The following is a 21,802-nucleotide window of genomic DNA, read 5'->3' as shown; positions in this document are numbered from 1 at the left end:
CGTGCCTGTGCGCTTGTAGGAGGTAAGGGTGGGAGGACTGACGCGGGGAAGAGGTAAATGTCAACACTGGCTCTCTGCTGCACGGCTGCCATTGCGGCGTTTAATCTGACACGCCAGATAATTGGCGTCTCGCTCGGCCCGCCGCAAAAAGTCACGCTTGCTCGCCTCGCAGGGGTAAATAGGAGGGGCGGAGGCTAGCTGACATCAATGTAGCGACGAGGCGGCGATGTGGTGCTGCGTAGCTGGGGAGCTAATTAAGAGATAATAATAATAACAACAATAGCACTGGTCCTAGTGGCGGTCATTGCATACATGCAGACTCAAGACAGAGAGGAAAAATAATATATTTAGGCCAGGGGTCTTCAACGTTTTCAGGCCAAGGACCCCTTAGTTGTGAGAGAGATGAAGCAGGGACCCCCACAACCTGTTCATAGATTCCATATAGTTTCATCTTTTGACAGCAAAATCATCAGTGTATTTTGGATGCATGTCAATTTGTGTTTTCAGATATTTAACCACTTGAACCGTCAATATTTAAAAAACTTGACCTTTCAATCTGTACTTTGTCTGCCCTTTCCACCTGTACAACAAACCTCTTTGCCAAAAATAGCTTATCTACACGCTCACAACACCTCGCAGCGCGAGGCGTTGTGAGCTTGTAGACCGGCTATTTTTGCCCAAAGTTCTCAGAATATGGACGCTATGTATTTGAAAATATTATGTGCCAGGGACCCCAGCCCTCATACAAGATTTGTGCAGCTCAAAATGTTTCACAAACATTCAAAATCTTTTGGAAAAGTACATGAAAAGGTTTAAAGTGATTCAACTGATTTTGATGCTATATTAACACATTTTGCAGGGGACTCCCTGGCTGGAACCCCCTAAAGGGCCCCACTTTGAGAACAACTGAAAACTATTCAGTAAAGCGATGAGTCTTAATTTAACCCCGTACAATACCGGTATCTATGAACCAGCGCATCTTTTTTTTTTTGAGATTTGTTTTTGGGCTTTTTCTGCCTTTATTTGGATAGGATAGTAGACTGACAGGAAATGGGGAGAGAGATGGGGAATGACCAAGCCCCCAGAACCCAGGGCTAGATTTGAAGCAACCCCCGATGGTGGCCAAAGTTGGAACTGCAGCCTAAACGCGCATTTTGGCCCCGCCCCCTCCACTCCAGACTGAGCGGAGAGCAGCGTGACGTCATTTTGGAACCACGCTGGTTCCAATTTCCCCCAGAATGCACCTGGATTAGCTACATGCTAGCACGTAGCCGTTGCTTCAAAACGCCACTGAGCACTTGCATTGAAATGATAGTGGGGGCGGGGCTCGTCCGCTCTCTATTTTATATATACTCTATGGGAATGACATGCGGCAAAGGTCGTCCGGATCGGGAATCGAACCGGCGACGCCAGCAGGCATCATAGCCTAGTATGTGGTATGCGCCTTGACCACCAGGCCAGCGGGCGCCCCACCAGCGCATCTTTTACCTTAGAAATAAATGGCAGATATGGCTCTATGCCGACTCAAAAGGCACTCTCTGTGGACACAGTCCCTTATGTACCCTCAAGCCATCTATGAGCTTGGGGATCGGCTACAAACCTTGAACAGAATGGATAAAATGAACATTGAGGGACTTGGACTGTGTTTATGCTAAAGGTCAGAGCGCCGGGCGGATTACTCACCAGATACCATTGCTTGGTGAAGAGCGGATCGGTCATGTTGACTTCAAGATGGTTGAGGTTCCTGTAGCCTCGTTTCTGGCGGCTGAAACCCTCCTGCTCCATGACATCTTTCACCTGGCAGAGGAAAGGCAAAAACATTAAAGGGGCTACACCGTGAATTTATTAATCCACGTCAATTTGGCGTTTTCAGTGATTGCGATAGAGGGCGCTCTTAAGCACGCCGCGAGCGATCCCAGGACCCAAGAAGACGAATACAACCGGAAATAACGTCATCTAGACATCATTTCTTATCTCCGAGTTCTTATCCCAGATTGCTTTTTTTGGTGAAAACAAGCTAGATTCAACTGCCCATAACTTTAGAACAGAAGTTCGCGGTTACAATGTTATCTTTCCGGTGATAAGAAGAGAGACGAGTCTTTCCAACGTCACATCATCCGTGTTGGGGGAAAAGAAATCGCACCTGTATGGTACCAGTAAGACGCCTAAGGGCGCGATCTGTCTTGACCATCTGTCTTGGCCATATATGGATTCTGTTAGTGTGGTTCTCCTAACAGGGCATCATCTGGGATACAATCCCTTTTATGCCCATATATGGAGATCCCTAACAGAATCCCTTTTATGCCCATATATGGAGATCCCTGCTCGGAGTATCTGACATCACTGAGATGTCACCTGTGATGTCACAGTGATGTGTCAGGGGAACCACAAGTGTCAGGCATTACCTGTCCGGACGACCGGACAGACAGTAAACAATCAAACACAACACACGTGCATATCTCCTTGTATGGGCCTGTTCTGTCTGTGACATCATAGCTGTGGTGATGTCGGTCTCTGCATACTTTCTATGACGTTAGTCTCGTGTGACGCAAGTCTTGTACCACGGACACACAAAGCCAGACATAGGTGCGGTTAGCACCGCTCAAATATCGGTGGATCTCAAAGGATACGGTAAAATAGGCAGAGGTAGTGGTTATTAATGAATCCATACCAGGTAGTGAATGGGCAGTACTCAAGTAAATGTACCTGTTTGCTGTCCACTCCATTGTCTACATTTAACCCAAGACCGGCTACACATTATTACGCATTATGTTATACTTTAACTATTAAAAAATAGCAGATATACAAGCTCACAGCGCGGCACCGAGTGCCGCGCTGGAAGCTTGTAGATCTGCTTTTTTTGAAAAATCATGAAAATGCGTGCACGTCTTTGAATATTTTGACCCGATTCAATAAGTGTCTTCTAAATCCTTCTAAGGTTTTTTTTGAAATACGTACGTTTCTATGTCAGTAGTTCTCGAACACTGTCATGTGAAGGACCCCCAAAATGTTTTGGCCATGGACCCCCATCTCAAAATATTTAGTTCCAGGGACCCCTCAGAAGCCAAATATTTGAGTTACAAATGTTCACTTTAAAAATACATATATTCAAAAGATTTACACACATTTTCATGACTTTTCAAAAATAGCAGATCTACAAGCTCGCAGCGCGGCACTCGGTGCTGCGCTGTGAGCTTGTATATCTGCTATTTTTTCAATAGTTAAAGCATTAAATAATTCCTGGTAGGGAATGTACAGCACTCAAGTAAATGTACATGGTTGCTGTCCACTCCACTGTCTACAGTACATTTAATGAGTGTACTGTGTTCTTCCTCCCAGCCTTTGCTCTCACATGGCTCTGGAGCAGGAGTTTCTCCAGGGAACGTGCATCATGGACCCTCTGTGAGTCAGGCCACCCACTCACATCACAGAGATGCCATGCTCCGTGACCTCCGTCCCCACCTCTCTCTCTGCCCACTGCCTATGCTACGTCACGTGCCTCGAAGCGGTGTTCACGTTGACTAAAACCACGACGAAAGACCTTTGTCGACTACCTGTTTTTCACTGCCGAAATCCAAATAAAAACTAAGTAAGAACTAAACTATGACGACTAAAGCCCTTTGCACACAGGACTGTTGCGTTTATTCCGTTTGCTGCATAAAAACGCATTGGATTTGGTGTGCAAGGCTGATAAATAGTGCAGAATCCACACTGCGGATCCGAAAAGGAGTCATAAAAGGAGTCAATGAGTTTTTACCGCATGCGACAAGACGCACAAATCGAACTGGGTTCGATCGGGAAAAAAACGCACAGCCGCAGCCACCCGCCGCATGGCAAATTCGGAGCCGTTCATAGAGAATCATTGTTTTCTTTAAAAAGATGAAATCGTCAATTTTTTCCACACGGAAAAAACACATCTGTGTGCAAAGGGCTTTAGACTAAATATTTTGACGGTTTCAGAAACGTGGAGAAGAGATCCAGTAGGAGGACTAAAAGACAAGTCCTTTTGTGTCTGGTTGCACCATGAAAATAGCAGGTCTACAAGCTCACAACACATTGTGAGCTTGTACATGTGCTATTATGAAACCAACTGTATCAATCAAGGCCTGTCAACATATATTCTTCTAGACAAAATCAACTGTAGATTTAGTCTAAGAGTTTATGACGTTTAGTCGACTAAAACTAAGACCTTTCAGATGAAAAAAAATGCATTTTATATATACAGTATATTAAAAAAAACTAAAAAAAATTACCCAGCTTCCGGCCTGGACCTTTGGCATAGAATGTTGGGATCCCAAAGTCAGTCAAAATGTGCAATATTTCTATTTGAAACATAGCACGAGTGAAACAAAACCAAAACAAACGTACAGTACATGTACCACCCATTAACTCAGATCAGCCAACACAGGGATGCCAACAGAACCCTCGCTAAAAACCCCAGGACAAAAATCCACTCCTAGACAATTTGCTCTCCTGGCCCCAAAATTGTGGAATAAACTCGCTGTCGCACTTCGAACTACAGACTCACTCCCTAGCTTCTGCCGTGGACTGAAGACTCACCTCCTCAGACTCCACCTAAACCCATAGCACTACTGTAACACTCCCCTTCCCTCGATGACCACACATGAAGCAGATAGCATTTTTAGCATTTTTATTTTTTACTGATTAGGTGCATGGTCCTATGTTATTATTTTTTTTCTAGATATATTCCTATGCATTTGTTGTATTGTTGTTGATGTACTGACATACTATCTTGCTTATTATATTGATGTATTATCTGCTTATTGTAAGTCGCTTTGGATTAAAAGCGTCTGCTATATGCCTAAACTGTCAAGTGTAAACTGTACTCAAGTAAATGTACATGGTTACTGTCCAGTGCACTGCAGGCCACCCACTCACATCAAACAGATGCCACGCTCCTCACTGCTTGTGTCTGCCCACTGCCTGCTCACCACACCACCACACCACCACCCTGCCTCAAAGCCCCAGGCTTCCATTCAGCGGCATTCAAAGAGCTTCAACTGCCATTCTGGCTTCCTCTCCTTCTCATCCTGTTGTTCTCTCTTTCATGTGCTGTACAGTACGTCTCTCTCTCCTCCAGTCCAGGGTCCATAGAGGACGCTGCTGCAGCCCACTCACGTTAATGAATTTTCCTTTTTTTTTTTCCAGTCACGATGGTGTCACCCGTGGTGGAAAAAGTACTACAGATTGACAGGGCCGGTCCTTGGCATAAGCAATATAAGCGGTCGCTTAGGGCAGGGGTTTTCAAAGTGGGTGACGGGGCACCCTGGGGTGCCGCGACGGTAGTCCAGGGGTGCCGCGAGATAATTTGATAATATTTGTAATTTATTTGGACACTTGAAAAAATATTTAGTATCATTTTAAACTTGGAAGTACAAAGTTATTTTCAATCTGTTCCAACCAAAATGGCTATTATCTCAACGTTTTCCTCGCAACATAATCACAAATGTGTACGTCTTTTGCCCTGCTTCATCATACAAGACTGTCGCACAAAACTAGTGAAAACAGCTGATCTACAAGCACACAACGCCTCGCGAGTGTGCTGTTTTCACTAGTTTAGTACAGTACTTGTCTGCTGTTTTCACTAGTTTAGTACATTTTATAGATGATGATAAATACAAAACGAACGGTTTTGGACATACAAGGTTTCCACCCGACAACGACGATATGCTATAAATATAAGGTGCTGGGAGTAAAAATGATAATGTAGGGGTGCCTCGGATTAAAACAATATTTATGGGGTACCCTGAGACAAAAAAGTTTGGGAACCCCTGGCTTAGGGCCAAAACCACTAAAGGAGCCACATCACAGGGAAATGTATTTTTTCCTTCTTTTTTGGACATATTGTTACTGTTACGCTATGTGTCAATTATCCAAAAAAATTGCGTGATTATTTTAATATGCAATAAAAAGAAGATCTCGCACAAGACAGAATAATTGTATAATATGCCACTGCTGCTGTGGCCCCCCTCCCCTCTCCCCCTTCCTCCTTCCCCATAATCCCCAACTTCACTCTAGGCCTGGCTGCCTGTACATGATTCATGAGCAAGTCAATATGCTTCCAAAATGAACATTTAGATCCGGTGCTGCAGTGGTTATGACTTTGTGTGTGTTGTGACCTGCTAGTCACGCAGCTGCTCCAGTCACTGTCAGTAATAAATCAATGTGCTGAGGCGATCAGGGCTACCATAACATTGCGACACCCGTCATTCAAAGATGCCAGTATTTGTCCGTATACAAAAAAAGAAACACCAAAGATTTCGTCTGTCAGTGGGGGGGCCACCTAAATTAATCTTGCATAGGGCCACCTAAGTCGCGCACGAACACACACACACACACACACACACACACACACACACACACACACACACACACACACACACACACACACACACACACACACACACACACACACACACACACACACACACACACACGTCTTCACATTCAGACAAATCTGTAAGAGGAAAAAACTAATTAGCTGAGCTGACCTCACCCCAAATCACAGATCCACCTAAATGCCCAAATCAATAACCGCTTATAATAAATAACTGGTTGAATATGAACATGTCTTGACTATCTTGATATTTACCAAAAACCTGAGATAGCCGTGCGTGCGTGTGTGTGTGAGCATGCGTGCACGCGTGCCTACGACATTATACGCCTACCCTGTGGTCTTTCTGGAGTCGCTGTCTGTGGCGGATACTTCGCTTGCTCCTCCCACTGGCGGTGTCTTTAGGATAGAAGTGATAGAGACCCTCTTCAAAGGGAAGCTGTGGAGAGTGAGAGAGAGGTGGGGGGGGGGGGGGGGGGGGGGGGGGATAAGGAGGGGACGGAAATAGACGTACCGGTATATGTCAATGTCAGAATCACACTCCAGAATCACAACATGTCCACAGTGTCAGTGTACGGATGATTTTGTGATAGTATTATTGTTTAGATCAGGGGTCTTCAACGTTTTCAGGCCAGGGACCCCTTAGTTGAGAGAGAGATGAAGCAGGGCCGGACCCCCTCAACCTGTTTCATCTTTTGACAAGCACAATCATCAGTGTATTTTGGAATCATGTAAATTTGTGTTTTCAGATATTTAACCACTTTGAACCGTCCGTCAATACTTAAAAAAAAAGTTGACCTTTCACTCTGTACTTAGTCTGCTCTTTTTCCCCTCTACACCAAAGCTCTTTGCAGAAAATAGCCGATCTACAAGCTCACAACGCCTCGCAGCACGAGGCGTTCTGAGCTTGTAGATTGGCTATAGGGTTCAATTGGTTAATATAAAAAAGGAGAAAAAAAAGGTTTCTATCACACAAAGATTTGGAGGACCCCCTGTAGTAAATCTGAGGACCCCCTAGGGGTCCCGGACCCCCTGTTGAAGACCCCTGGTTTAGACTGATGCTAGGTTTCTTGGTTACCATATGTGATCCTGTAGTTTACTAAGTTACTACTACTCTAGTAGAAACGTATCAGTTTTGCTCTACATTAAATATCTGTGGTTTAAATGTGGTTTTATGCGGTTAGTTCATTATGGATGTTTGTTATGGCTATTGGGGTCATGGGAAGACAACCACATTTATCCTTAAATTGGGTCTCAGCTGAAAATGCTTGGGAACCATTGATTTACAGTATTTTAAGGCTGATGGGGGCTGATTTTATAAAATGGCTTCTATAATATATCCTTACAGTATACAGTTTTCTAAAAAAAAGAAGAAAAAAAAACTTGTTTTTTTTTTAAGATATTTTTGTTTTTGGCTTTTATTGGATAGGACAGTAGACTGACAGGAAATGGGGGAGAGACAGGGAGTGACGTGCGACAAAGGTCGTCCAGATCGGGAATCGAACCGGCGACACCGTCAGGCATCAATGCCTATGTGGCAATGTCTATGTGGTATGTACCTGTGGTAGCCAAACATTTTCATGTCAAGGACCCCACCAATCTCAATCCGCCAACCCTCATCTCAAAATAGTTAGTTCCAGGGGCTCCCAGAAGCAAATATTTGGGTTAAAAAAATGTTTGCTTTAAAAGAAGATTTGCACACATAGCAATAAGCAAATCTACAAGCTCATAGGGCGACACACGGAATGAGGGAATAGCCAAAGTATTAAAGAACGCTTTTATAGCTCAAATCTAAAATGACACAGATACTTTCTGCTTTCCCGGTCTTACAGCAGTGGAGTGAGGAGCAGGAATCAAAACATAATGATTGAACAGCAGCAGGGAAAGGGAAATGACTCGCATTATATCTCCAGCCCTGCCCGAGGCGCCGATCAAAGATTAAAGACTCCACTCCATGATTTAGTAACAACCAGTTGTTGTTGCTAAGTCTGCTTATTATAAGCAAATTTTTATTTTTTCTGTGATGTCACAGGCGTGGGGGGGCTTGTTTCTAATGCCGGGGTCGTCAACGTTTATAGTCCAAGGACCCCTTAGTTGAGAGATAGAGAGTAGAGATGAAGCAAGGACCCCCACAACCCGTTAATAGATTCCATAGTTTCATCTTTTGACAGCACAATTATCAGTGTATTTTGGATTCATGTCAATTTGTGTTTTCAGATATTTAACCACTTGAACCGTCAACAGCCACCGTCAACAGCAACGATATCTCTTTCCCTCTCACTCTACCTCTCCTCTCCTCTCCTCTTCTCTTCTTCTGACGGAATACTATAAAACGATAGAGCATGCACCACTGAAAAGGAATTCCACCCACACTAGCGTTACATCTTTAAACCTGTGATGCGATAAACATGTTACTGATTCGGATCCTCCTTGATCTTGGTCTACCCCAGTGTGTGTGTGTGTGTGTGTGTGTGTGTGTGTGCGTGTGGTGTGCGTGTGCGTGTGCGTGTGTGTGTGTGTGTGTGTGTGTGTGTGTGTGTGTGTGTGTGCGGTGCGCGCGCGCGGGTACCAGCGTTGTGCCCCTAGTCTAGTTAATTAAGCGCCGATAGAAGATAATTCAAGGCCGTACAGACATTGTTTAATGACGCGTGCCCCCATCAAGGCAAATATAGCAGCCGATTACATAACCTAGGAGGCAGGCAGGGAGAGACACGTGGAGGGCGGGAGGAGACCCGGCGTGTTGAGGAAAACCAAACCGGCTGATCGGAGACGCGCTCATGCAGCGAAGCCCCCACCGCGCCGACAACACAACACTGCAAACAATGCACATACATTATAACACATACACACACATTTCTATTACTATACTTGAGGGGACCTGATCAAGAAGCTGTGTGACGCATGGATGCATGCATGCACGTGCAGGCACGTTAAGTATCTTTACTGCTTAGGTGCGTGGTCTATTAGCTATGTTATTGTTTTTCTAGATTGATATGCCTATGCGTTTGTTGTATTGCTGTTGATGTACTGACATATTATCTTGCTTATTATATTGATGTATTACCTGCTTATTGCAAGTCGCTTTCGATTAAAAGCGTCTGCTAAATGCCTAAATTGTAAAATGTAAATTGTACACATGGCATGCTTACATTTTATTTTATTTATTTTTTTCTTTTTCTTTTTTACATGTTTAAACGTTAGTCTAAAGCGGAAAAACAAGAAACAGCATAATATCGACAATTCTTTTTTTTTGCTTTATCTCAATGTCTGATCCTATAACTCAAAAACACCCATCCTGATTTGTTTCCTTTAATTATAGAAGCCTAAATCCTTAGAGGTATTTAAAAATATATACTGTATATATATATATATATATATATATATAAATTAAACAACCATTATCATTTATCTTGTGAGGACCAGGAAAATGGTTCTCATAATGCTTATTTCTCAAATTCTAGTATACTAGTCCTTACCCGTTCAAAGATATGAGCTCCGAAATGATGTGCAGTGTGTGGGTTATGGGGTGTGCACTGTGCACACAGTAGGCTATATGAGGGATGGAAAGTAACTTTAACTGGTGCTTGCATGATAATATGTAGGAGCATCAATGTAAGAAATACCCGTTTCGTTTAAAGGCTACAGAGATACTGTGTACCGATCTACATGACAACATCTGAAAGAGGGCCAGCCAACACCCCCCCCCCCCCCCGCCCACCCACACACACACACACACACACACATACACACACACACACACACACACACACGCACGCACGCACACGCGCACGCACACACACACAGAGCTGGTTAAACATGTTGCCCCATGCTAGATGCAGAATAGACATGCCTCAAGCTAGATGCAGAATAGATAGTAGATACAGCATAAAAATGCTAATATACAGCATATGATTTGTGAAAGTGACAAACGGGCTTCACAGTTATGTCAGGTGTGTTCATATGCTAATGGTGATGCGATTTCAGATCAATTGCTCCAGCCACTGAGGAGAAACGCTGTGACAGACAGACAGACAGACATTCGCAAAATTATAGTATAGATGTGTGGAGACATCTCTGGCCCCACAAGTATAGAATAGTAGCCTAATACACACACACACACACACACACACACACACACACACACACACACACACACACACACACACACACACACACACACACACACACACACACACACACACACACACACCGAACAATCCCAATTCAGCACCGTACTCGCATCCCACCGTGTTCGATGTTACGCCTCACTGGTTGCCGGTAATCAGTTTTTTTTCCCCTCTCTTTTTTTGACATCATGACAAAGCACACACTGTCGGAGAGGGATATTTCCGTAGTTGGCTCGTCGTTACCATTCCTGCCACGTGGCGATACGGTTACTGTAGGTCCCTGCATTGGCCAAGCAGTTTAATAATTGCCTTTCGTTGAGTAATACGCCATGTCCTCAGAGGGAAATACCCCCCCTCCCCCCTCCCCCATTACATTACATCATTTCAATTTGCTTTATGGGATTCGGTGCCACTTGGTGAAATTGCTGTCAAATCACACGCACACAAAAGAAAAAAAGATTTGAAAGGCTTGTCTTGGTGGCATGTGCATGTGCACCACACAGTACAGTGTTTATTCGTGTTTAACAAGTCTTGATAATACATGTGGGAGACAACACGCTATTAGGTCTTGCAAGGTCGTATCTAGGGTTGGGAAACTTTAGAATTTAAGCGATTCCGGTCCCTTAATGGTTCTCTGAGTCTGAGAGTGTGCAAATGGGACCAAATTCATTTCAACACTTGCAACGTTACGATGGTCTGTGAAATAAAAGGAGTTTATTATATAGCAGATGTGAACTCCACACAACCAGCTCTGACACCGCGATGGAAACGATTCCAAATGTGATGGAACCGAATCTTGGTTCCTCAATGGTGGATCCGATTCCTCCGGATTCCTTCTGGATCTCAACCCTATTGGTATCCTGAGGATGCTTGGTTGACCGGGGCATAGACCCAGGGGTCTATGCTCCCCCCACTCTCTCTTTGAAAAAGCAGATTAGCAATCCCACGATGCGTTGCAGCATATGCTATCTCTAGCTGAATGGGGGAAATCTTGCTCTTTCTACGAGTCCTTTTTTCGACTATGAGCGTCGTCATGCAGGTTAGCTACTCACCCGCGTCACGGTTACTGAGGTTAGGGTCAGGGTTTGGGTTAGGTTTAGGCATAGAGGTTAAAATTCACCTGCGTCGGCAGGTTAGCTTTTCACCAGGTTAACATTCACTCGTGTCGAAAGAATGAACCGTCGAACAGATGCTATGTCCCAATACGGACACAATTGCCGTCTCAATTTCGTTGTCCCCGTACAATGTCAAAAAAGATATTCTGATTAACAAAGGACTTTGAGATTCCCTTTGTCATTGTGCCCATCATATAAGGCCTACAACATAAAAGTGGATTACTAATGTGCCTTTAAAAAGTGAACGATTTTATCGATGCAAATACGACTCCTTGGGGCCCGATGCTGCCAGAAGTCTGCCAGCTGATGACCAGGCCTTGTTTGATTGTTTTCTATAAGGGGATATCATATTACACTCTGCAGTGATAAGCTATCACCGCGGTGTAGTCTTTTAAAGTCAGAAAACTACTCACCGGACTCACGTGAGTCCGTGACTATGATGGCCACTTCGCTTTGCGAAAAAAAAATACAAATTTGAAACTTGGAGATACAAGGTTTCTGCCCGACAATGACGATTTACTTTGTTAAATTCTTTCCTAATGGCCGGCCTGGACCGGCTGGGAATGAACCGGCCATTCGGGAGTTGTCCCGCTTTTCCCAATGGCCAGCACGTCCCTGATATAAATCATAAAATGTCATGGTATTTTTCTCTAATGAGCTTTCATTGTGACGCTGATTCATAGGAATTTAAAAGTATATGCCGGAACACAATTTATTGATTGATTAAAATAAACATGCTCTGAAAATGCACACGACAGGCATTCGTATAGAATACATCTTTTAAAATGATAGGCTATAAGCTTTGGTGATTATAGGCCTAAAAAGAAAATAGTACAAAATGTAGGCCTTCATTTTTAAAACATATAGTGACATGGCCCAGCCTTGATCTTATTGCTGACATGCATGCAATGACAGTTGTATTTGTGGCTCCTGGCTATAGCAGTGGTTCTCAAATTGGGTTCCGGGTACCCCCAGGGGTCCTTGAAGAAGGGGTTTCCAGGGGGTCCCCAGCTAAATGAGTTAATCATAGCATCAAGATATGTTTACGCTCTTTTAACCCGGTGCAACATCTGGCTTTGTCCGGTCAAAAACCGATGGGAAAAACGTGTAAGAAAATGTCTGGGGCTTAAGTAAACTGAAGTGCACATGGCCTACATCTGGCCTCGATATGGCCTATATCTTGGCACAAACGGCTCAAGGTTTGTTCTGTAAACTGTCCTGGGCCTAGATATGTCCATATCTAGGCCAGGCCTATAGATTGTCCTACATCTTGGCACAAACGGCTCAAAGTTGGTTGTGCGCCCAGGGTCCCATTGGCCAAGCTTTAATTGACACGCTGTGATCGGCTAGCAGAACGCTTGATGAAATTAACTCATGAATAGCACCGCTCACTTCACACTAAGTGTGATTTTTAGCCTGCTCTGGGCTATATATAGGCTATTTGAAAATAGCAGATCTGAAATGTTTTGGGGTGGAAGGAAAAAAATATAGGCTATCTTTCAAAAAATGGAATAGGCCTATGATTTCTTTTTAAACACGTTCTATTCCGAGGTTTTTTTCAGGTGAGGGGTCTTGGGCCAAAAATAGCCAACACTTCAACACGGGGGTCCTCATCAGCATGTTTAAGAACCCTACTGGGGGCTCTACACAGACAGAGCCAGTATAAGCCCTCTGGGGAGCTCTATAATAGAACTATAGATCTAGAGACTGTAGAACAGGGGTCTTCAACAGGGGGTCCGGGACCCCTATAGGTGGTCCTCAGAGTTAGCTCAGGGGGGGCCGCCAAATCATTTGTGTGATAGGATGCATGTTTTTTACATTAACCTTGTGAACCCTACCATCCCTATTCTGAGAGGTTTGTAGAGGGAAAAGAAGAGCAGATGTCTGAAAATACACATTAGCCTATACTCCTTGAACATGCAGTGCTGTCAAACAAGTCTACGCTGTCCAAGATATCAACATTTTTAATATACAACACAATTTTATACAATATGTAGTGGGGGTCCCTGCTTCATCTCTCTCTCTCTCTCTCTCTCTCTCTCTCTCTCTCTCTCTCACTCTCAGATAAGGGGTCCTTGGCCTGAAAACGTTGAATACCCCTGCTCTATAAATAGACAGTAGAACACTACTATGGGGGTTCTAGAGACAGCAGTTAACCCCTACTGTGAGCTCATTGCTATAATGTATAGACAGAGCCAGCAGGCTATATACCCTACCTTCCGGGCGCTCTGGAACCCATGTTCGGCGGCCAGCTGGCCGGCGTCCTCCTCCCGCGCGTCTCCGTGCAGCCGAACCAGCAGGTGATTGGTGAGATGACGCGCGGCGGTGCCAGGCTCCTCCGCTGCCGCTCCGGAGGCTCCGCGGCTCGCCAGCATCAGCACCAGCAGCAGCAGCGGCAGCGTGAAGAAGAAGAAGCCGTGCACCGCCACGGCGGCCCGGGACAGAGGAGCAGATCCACCGCGCTGCTGCATCCTGCCTGCTGTGCTGCCTTCTCCTGCTTCTCCTTGTTGTTGTTTGCGTGTCGGAGGAGGAGGAGGAGAGCGAGCGAGGAGGAGGAGGTTGGATTGTGCGTGGTGGTGCGGGAGGGGAGGAGAGGAGGGGAGGAGGGTAGAGGATGCTCGCTCCTCGGTAAGGAGGAGGAGGGCTCGAATCAAAGCTTTGTTTGCGGACACATCTCTTGAGGGGGTGGTGCAAGTGGAAGTTGCACTGTGTGGTTCTCTATCTATCTATCTATCTATCTATCTATCTATCTATCTATCTATCTATCTATCTCTATCTCTATCCGCGAGGCTTTAGCTTTTGATGCGGAGGTTGGAGGGGATAGAGATGATGATGATGGTGATGATGATAGTGATGGTGGTGTCATGGACCAGATCTGCATCCTCGGCGCTTTCTCTCTCTCTCTCTCTCTCTCTCTCTCTCTCTCTCTCTCTCTCTCTCTCTCTCTCTCTCGCTCTGTGTGTATTTTAGCCTACTCTCTCTCTTCTATATAATTCATTACCTCCTCCTCCTCCTTAGGTCGGCGTGACGTTCTACTTCTACCAATGGGACGCGGGCGGGTGTGTCCCGTTTCTCTCTCTCTCTCGATCTGAGTGAGGGACAGTAGCCTACGTGCTGCCTCTGTGCGCGTACACGCAGGCAAATGCCCCCACTTTCAGTTCAACCACTTTTAACCAAAATAGCAAAATATCTACAAGCTGTCCATGGCGACCCACTATGGTCATGTAGATTGGCTGTAGATGTACTATTTTCTTTTTTTTTCTCCCCCTTTTTTTCCTCTTCTTAATTTTATTTTATTTATTTTTTTGTGGAAAATGTTACTTTATTTATAGACCTATTTTTCGAAGCATTTCAACAACACAAATCTAAGCCTATATGGGGTTGATCCCCATACATCTAGGGCTATAGCTTTATTAGCCTATTAATTTGGGTCCTCGAGATGGCAAAGTTTGCATTTCAGAATTCTTCTGGATAGCCATGCCTATATGCCTCTCCTCCTGAAGAGCTTGTTCCATATAGGCCTATATCTATTTGGGGAAGAATTAAATGGCGACCTGCTCACATTAGAAATAGAGCCAGAGGAATTAGTGAGAATGAGTGGAACTTTGTTGTAGCTGTGTTTCCAGTGTTATTGTAGTGGTTTTAATGTGTTCCAGTGAATAATGGGGCTTGCAGCCTCTGGGCAACTCGCTGAATTATAGTGTAGTTCCAAAGGTCAGTCTTCAACTCCCTGCCAGGTGATTTAAAAATGAAAGTAACATAACCTTTTATAAAGGTCTCAGAACGATAATATTCCTCAGGTTATAATAAGTGCATGTGTACGGTAAGAAAACCATTTGGTTCCAACTTCCAAGTTCCAACCTTTACTGACCGGTGGTGGAAAAAGTACTAAATGTTTGAGCGGTGGTCACACCACTCCTAAGCGTGAGTGTGTCAGTGTAGGTAGGTTTGTTACTATCTATGCGTGTATGTAGCCTGAGCATGAGCTGCAATACCGCTGGTGACCAAGTGGCGCTGTTGCGTCAAACACACACACGTACACTCACGCACGCACACACGCGCGCGCGCACACACACACACACGCGCGACCCTGAAATGAACTGCTACACACATGCACGGCCACGCACACACGCGCGCGCGCACCACCGCTCACTTAAAACTTGGTTTGTTACTTAAGTAAAAGTATCAATACTGCAATATAGAAATACTACTTAAAAGTCCGGAATTCAAAACGCACTTGAGTAAAAGTACAAAAGTAATGGTATCAAAGTAATCAACATTATTCATTTATTTTTTTGGTGAATAGGTTAAAGCACTATATTCTTAGCCTGGTTCCAGACCATAGACCCCACCCACTCTCAGAGTGGACTGTTTCTCTGGTGTGGAGCTGAGTACATGATTCGGCAGTTTAGCAAGCCAAAAACTGCGGCTCCTCCAATGAGCGCGCGGGGTGGGGGTGGGTTTAATGAATATCCAATCCGTGCAGCAGTTGAAACGATTCAAACAAAGTTCACACACCAGGCAGGCAGGCAGGCACACACACGTGCGCAGTGATTTCACCAAGCTGTTAATGTTGATTACATGTTTCTGGACGCAGTTCTGTGTGGAAGCAGTCATTAGTGGCGTTTCCATAAACATATTCGAATTAGGGAAGCGTATTATCAGAAATACGCATTAAGACAAAGCGAATTTAGCATGTTTCCATTTGCGGGTGTCATTCGAATTAGCGACGTCGCAAGAGTTGATCGGGCTGATTTTTATCAGACCGAACCTGAGCACTGCACCGTCTGCGCGTCTGACTGCTGTGACTCGGTCGCTGTCTAGTAGTGGGAAGAAGGTGTTATCATCATCATGGCCCCAAATAACTTTTAAATACAATTGGCGACGAGTCTCTTACGAAATTGGCAAGAGTTCCTCTCAATACATAAAGCTACCGGTTCACCGGGAAAACCGCGGTCGCGTCGCTGCAGTTGCACAGTGCAAGTTTTAGCGTCCTCTGGAAGGTCAGGTGGCCGATCTGCAAGCTCTCAACGCGGCGCGGAGACGTGGATGCGAGCTGCTGCTGTGCCTGTGAGCTTGTAGATTGGGCACGTCAGGCACGCAACACCGTGGGATGAGGAAGGGTTCGCTCGCCACCGATGGCTTGAGGTGAAAACGGGAGGAATTTACACATGGTCCGTGTCACTCTGTGTGTAACAAACAATAGGTTTGTTTTGTGGGCTAACGCTATACCATGGACAAAGCGGCAGGGGATGAGGAAATGGACCTAGAACGTCATCATCTATTCGCATGTATTGTCTGACCCGTTTCCATTCACTTAAGCGCATTTAGTTTATTCGATAAAGGCTCAAAATCCTCCTCCTCCAAGCGGATAACTTTTTTTGCGGATAATGAAAGTTTATTCGCATTTTGAAGTGTTTCCATAAAAACATTTTGCGATTAAGCCGTTAATGCGCAAAAAGTGGCTTTATGGAAACGCCACTATTGGCACAGACAGAGAAACACACAAACACAAACACACACACACGCCGTGACCGTGCATCGCGTTCACCGTGCATCGCAATCACTGTACGTTGCGATCGGTCACGCGCGTGCACGCTCGCAAAAAAGTCCCTCCCCCGCAAATCGTTCAGAAAGGGCACAGTTTCAAACTAAAGCGTGAGCGGAGTCTGAAATCAGGCTACTATATTCTGATAGTAATCACAGAGTGTTTGTTCGATAGCAATTTCAGCCAATCAGGACAAAATTGGTATCCCGACCTGAAATGGTATTTTCTGTCAACGGTGACGCTGAAAGCGAGTCGGGAATGCGTCAGGGGGTGAAGCAGAGGGAGTGAGAATGGGCTGTCTGTTTATGTAAGAGCTGGAGAGACAGCACCCCTGTTACTTGTCTAACGCTCTAATAGCAAGTATTTTCAGAATATAGAGCTGAAGCTGAAGACTCACCTATTCAGACTCCACCTTAGCCCCATGCATAGAACTTATTTAGATAGCCTTTTTTTTCTTCTTTTTTTTGAGCGGTGGTCACACCGTCTCCATAGCGTGGCCGTGTGTGTAGGTATGTTTGTTTGTTTGTTTGTTTGTTTGTATGTGGGTGGGTGGGTCTGTCTGTCTGTATGTAGCCTCAAGCCTGTGCAGTACCTTTTCTGACCACACATGTTAAGGGAGGGGCGCTGTTTTCAGGCCAGGCCAGGCACACACACACACACACACACACACACACACACACACACACACACACAGGGGGGAAGGGGGGGGGGGGGGGGGGAACCACCGCTCAGTTCACACTGGTGTGATTTTTTATTTTAATTTTATAATTTTTTTCTGAAGTTTTTACTGAATAGGTGCTTGGTCTACCTGTTTTCTTAGATTAGCCTAATATTTCTTTCCATTTGATGTATTGATGTTGATGTACTGATGTATATTACCTTGCTTATTGTAAATCGCTCTGGATTAAGAGTGTCTGCTGCATGCTAAAATCCACTTAAATCCCATCATCCATATTGTGGGCAAAGCTCTCACAGAAAATACTAGAGCTACAAGTTCAAAAGCTTATCGATCACCTTTCGGCAAAAGCTTTCCCTATGTTATGCCCCTATATGGCGTCTAGGGTCATGAGGAGTAGGACATAGTCTTAAATTATACAAACAGAAGTAACAAACAAAAAATACAACCAAACTTAAAGTTACAAGGGTTAGATTAATCTGGAAAAACTTAGTGTAAGGGTGGCCAAGCCAAAAATACAATCCTAACTAGAAAGAAAATAATCTACACTATAAACCTAGAAACTAAAATGACATTCTACGCTCCCTACCGGAGCAAAACATTGGGGAAAATGGGGGAATAAAATAAAAGGCTGCACACCACTAGTTTCCCAGGGATTGGAAAAGGTTTAAAAATCCTACGGATAAGTTGTATTATCTTTGTACTTTAAAACACTTAGTATTTAAAGTTTCTTAAGCACCAAGCAGATGAAAAGGCACACAGCCTAGAGACTATAAAACACTGGCAAGGGATCAACACTATTATGGCAAAATGGACTGTAGGCGGTTCTCTCCAGGTTCTTATAGTGGCTGGGTGATTAGGTGGAACGAGGTCCAGGCGGGGCCCCAAACTGCAGGCCACTCCTCCAATCCCCACTGCCACTCCCACTGTCAGTCATGAGGACCTGGAAACCATAGACATAAAAAGGTAGACGCCTCCTTCGGCTCTGGGCCGTGCGTCTTGGAGGATAGGCAATTTGTACAAGACTGTATGGCTGCAGGCGTGGAGTCACCCTTGAAGTTCCGGGAAACATGCGCTGCGATTGGCCAGTAGTCACTTTGAGTGGCAGCGTGCTTTTGGCACCTCCATACTTCTGAAGCCTATCCAGTTTGACGTGTCGCTCCAATGAACTGCAGCGGCGGAAGAGGTATCTAGCTTTTTGAAGCAGTGAAAACCGCTTCATATGAGTGGCTTTGTGTGTCCCACGCCCATATATGGTCACTCCAGTCCAGAATGAATAGGTTTTTTCTGTCCCGTACGTCCAGAATATCAGTCCAGAATGAATAGGCTTTTTCAAAAAGTCCCATGTCCATATATGGCCATTTCAGTTCAGAATGAACAGGTTTTATCTGTCCTGTACGTCCAGAATATGTGTGTAGTGTCCCTCCCGGTCTGATGAATGGATAGTTTGAGGATTGGTCAAGCTTCACATGATAATTTGGCCCTCCATTCTTTATATATTCATTCAGAATATATAAAGAATGTAGAATTCAGAATATATAAAGAATGAATAGATCACAGAGTCCATAACTGTATAGATGTATAGATCACAGAGTTCATAACTCTAGAACACATAGAATAAAAGTTCACCGCTTCACTTCGAACCGAGGTTTGATTTTTATATCTGTGATGGAAACACTCAAGGAGGGATCAAATCAATATGAGGCCATCTAGGGCCGTAACACCCCACATTAGAAAAACAGAAAATGCACTGGACTCTGGTCAACCATATACACTGTAGGGTGTAAGTCTACTTAGCTCACTGGAGTCCCTCTGCAGGGGTCCATAATGTACTAGGCCCCCTCCTTTTTAACCTCCTGCTATGCCGACAATAGCCGATCTACAAGCTCACAGCGTGTCACAACGTGAGGCCTTGTGAGCTTGTAGATCTGCTATTTTCACTGAATGTCCACCCTATGCGCCCTGTGGTTCAAGGGAGAAATGCTGATGCGTAAAACCAGTTAGTGTTTGATTTAAGTGTTGGTAAAGCGTTTTTAAGCCGTATATATTCAACAATAACTGGAATATGCTAAAGGATTGATTTAGTTCACTGTAGTGAATTCAGTAAAAACCACTCCATGCCAATTTGCTGCTGCAGGAGGCAAACAGCTCCCTCCCCCCAGCCCTAAGACCTTTTAATTCAATTAATATTCAGCTGCTTCATCTCTCTCTCTCTCTCTCTCTCTCTCTCTCTCTCTCTCTCTCTCCCTCTCTCCCTCTCTCCCTCTCTCTCTCACTCTCTCTCTCTCTCTCTCTCTCTCAGATATTATCATCTGCAGAAGGCATGTTAAAAATAATTGCACTTCATGTCAGCTCGCCTTGGCCGTGTCTCGACTGTCAGCCGACTGTCACCCATCTGTCTAGTTGGCACGTAGTGTCTGCTTCGCTCAGACACTAAGTATGGCCCGTGGCTCGAGTCAGAGATAAAACATGCCACTCTAAAAACAAATAAACGTTGCTGTAAATATACCACTAAAATTAGTTTTTATTTTTTTGCTCGTAATCATAGGGGAACCTCATTTGTTATATAGCACCCATCTTAAAGATGCTATATATAGCATTGATCTTTGTCAAGTAGTGCTTGTATAGAACCGTTGCAGGTGCCTAAGCTAAAGTGCCGGCTACACAGAGCTGGATATTTCTGAAGCTATAGACATTTCTTTGTGCGGTTGGGGCTTGCAGCCACACAAAGCTGGATATTTCGGCCGCGAAACTGGATATTTATTAAACCGGATAAATAAGTGAAGACATTGAAAAATATCCGATTCACTGGATCCGTGTAGGCATGGAACACGGATATCTCTGAAGACTTTATTGTGTGTGTGCTTGTCCCCCTAGCGGAGGTCTGGGGACACTATTTTAGACCTAGATATCTTTGTCGTGTGGACCTAGATATTTTTGTGGATATCTGAAAAACCGAAATATATGAAATATCCAGCTCCGTCTGGCCTAGGCCTAAGAGAACCTCTAAAGAACGATACAGGGACAGAATCTCGGCTGGTACCCCAAGCCCCCAGAACGGCTTGTAAATATTGAAGCCTCCAACCCAACTGGCCGGGAACTGAACTTCCTACCCTATTAGCCCTCTCAGCTCACAGACTTAATGTAGTGCTGTATTCACCCAGGTTTATATCAGAATGGCATCACACAATAACTGTTGTAAAAATTATTCAAATCAATACAAAGTAAATAAATAAAACATATCTCACATGTGAACTAGCCTCGCGTAGCCAGGCTTTTACTCATCTGCGAAGAGAAAAGCCTGCATGGTGACAATATCAGGCAGAGACCGTTCAACTTCCGCCGTGAGAATTTCATCGGAAGACTACAGCGCATGACGTAACTTCCGTTAAACACAGCACTTCCGCCACTTCCGCTAGAACCAACCGGAAGTCATATTGTGGCCAGGGTGCATGTGAATCTACAGTATACCCAACAAAACAGCCATGGATTAAGGCAGACATTTCTGCCTCATTTCCCGAGCTAAATGCGTGCTTGCTTGTCTGTCTCGCACAATAGCAGGTGTGTGGGAGGAAGCCTGCCTGCGGGGAGCATGGAAACAGTGATTAGCAACGCACATCATCCACTCACAGAAAATCCCTCTTCATATATATTTTCCAGGCCTCTATCATAGTGTATTAAGTATGATGTGTTTACTAGTGTGTCCCTCGACAATACGCCATACTTTTCATGTTGCACGTGTGGCAAAAGGAGCAGGGGGAAATAAGCAATGTCCTTCATAAAATATGACTAGGAGGTCTCCAAGTAGATTAAATAATACAATGTGTGGATACGTTTAAAATGATAAATACAAAACGAACGGTCTTGGACAATATACACTTGCAGTTGATATCATGCACAAGAGATGGTGACTCAGTTATTGCTTTGGGGGCCAAATGTGGAAAAGTAAAAGCATTCTACCTTTTATGAACCCGACTTATA

General features: G+C 44.5%; 1 protein-coding gene across 1 annotated transcript in view; it reads right to left on the bottom strand.

Annotated features, from left to right (window-relative positions):
* The window catches only part of pcsk2 (proprotein convertase subtilisin/kexin type 2), a gene marked incomplete at both ends in the record, with an annotated part of 66,011 nt that extends 48,443 nt beyond the window's left edge, over positions 1-17,568 (bottom strand). The window contains 4 exons of the mRNA XM_080740567.1: positions 1,684-1,797; positions 6,690-6,794; positions 13,814-14,273; positions 17,543-17,568. Of these exons, the coding sequence (XP_080596693.1) occupies positions 1,684-1,797; positions 6,690-6,794; positions 13,814-14,273; positions 17,543-17,568 (705 nt within the window). The remainder of the gene's footprint in view (positions 1-1,683; positions 1,798-6,689; positions 6,795-13,813; positions 14,274-17,542) is intronic.
* Between the last annotated feature and the right edge of the window lie 4,234 nt (positions 17,569-21,802).

This window comes from Nannobrachium achirus (assembly GCF_963921795.1).
Source record: "Nannobrachium achirus genome assembly, chromosome: 13".
In the NCBI taxonomy this organism is placed as follows: domain Eukaryota; kingdom Metazoa; phylum Chordata; class Actinopteri; order Myctophiformes; family Myctophidae; genus Nannobrachium; species Nannobrachium achirus.
Note: the sequence above shows the minus strand (reverse complement) of the source record. Positions and strands in the feature narration are given on the sequence as shown.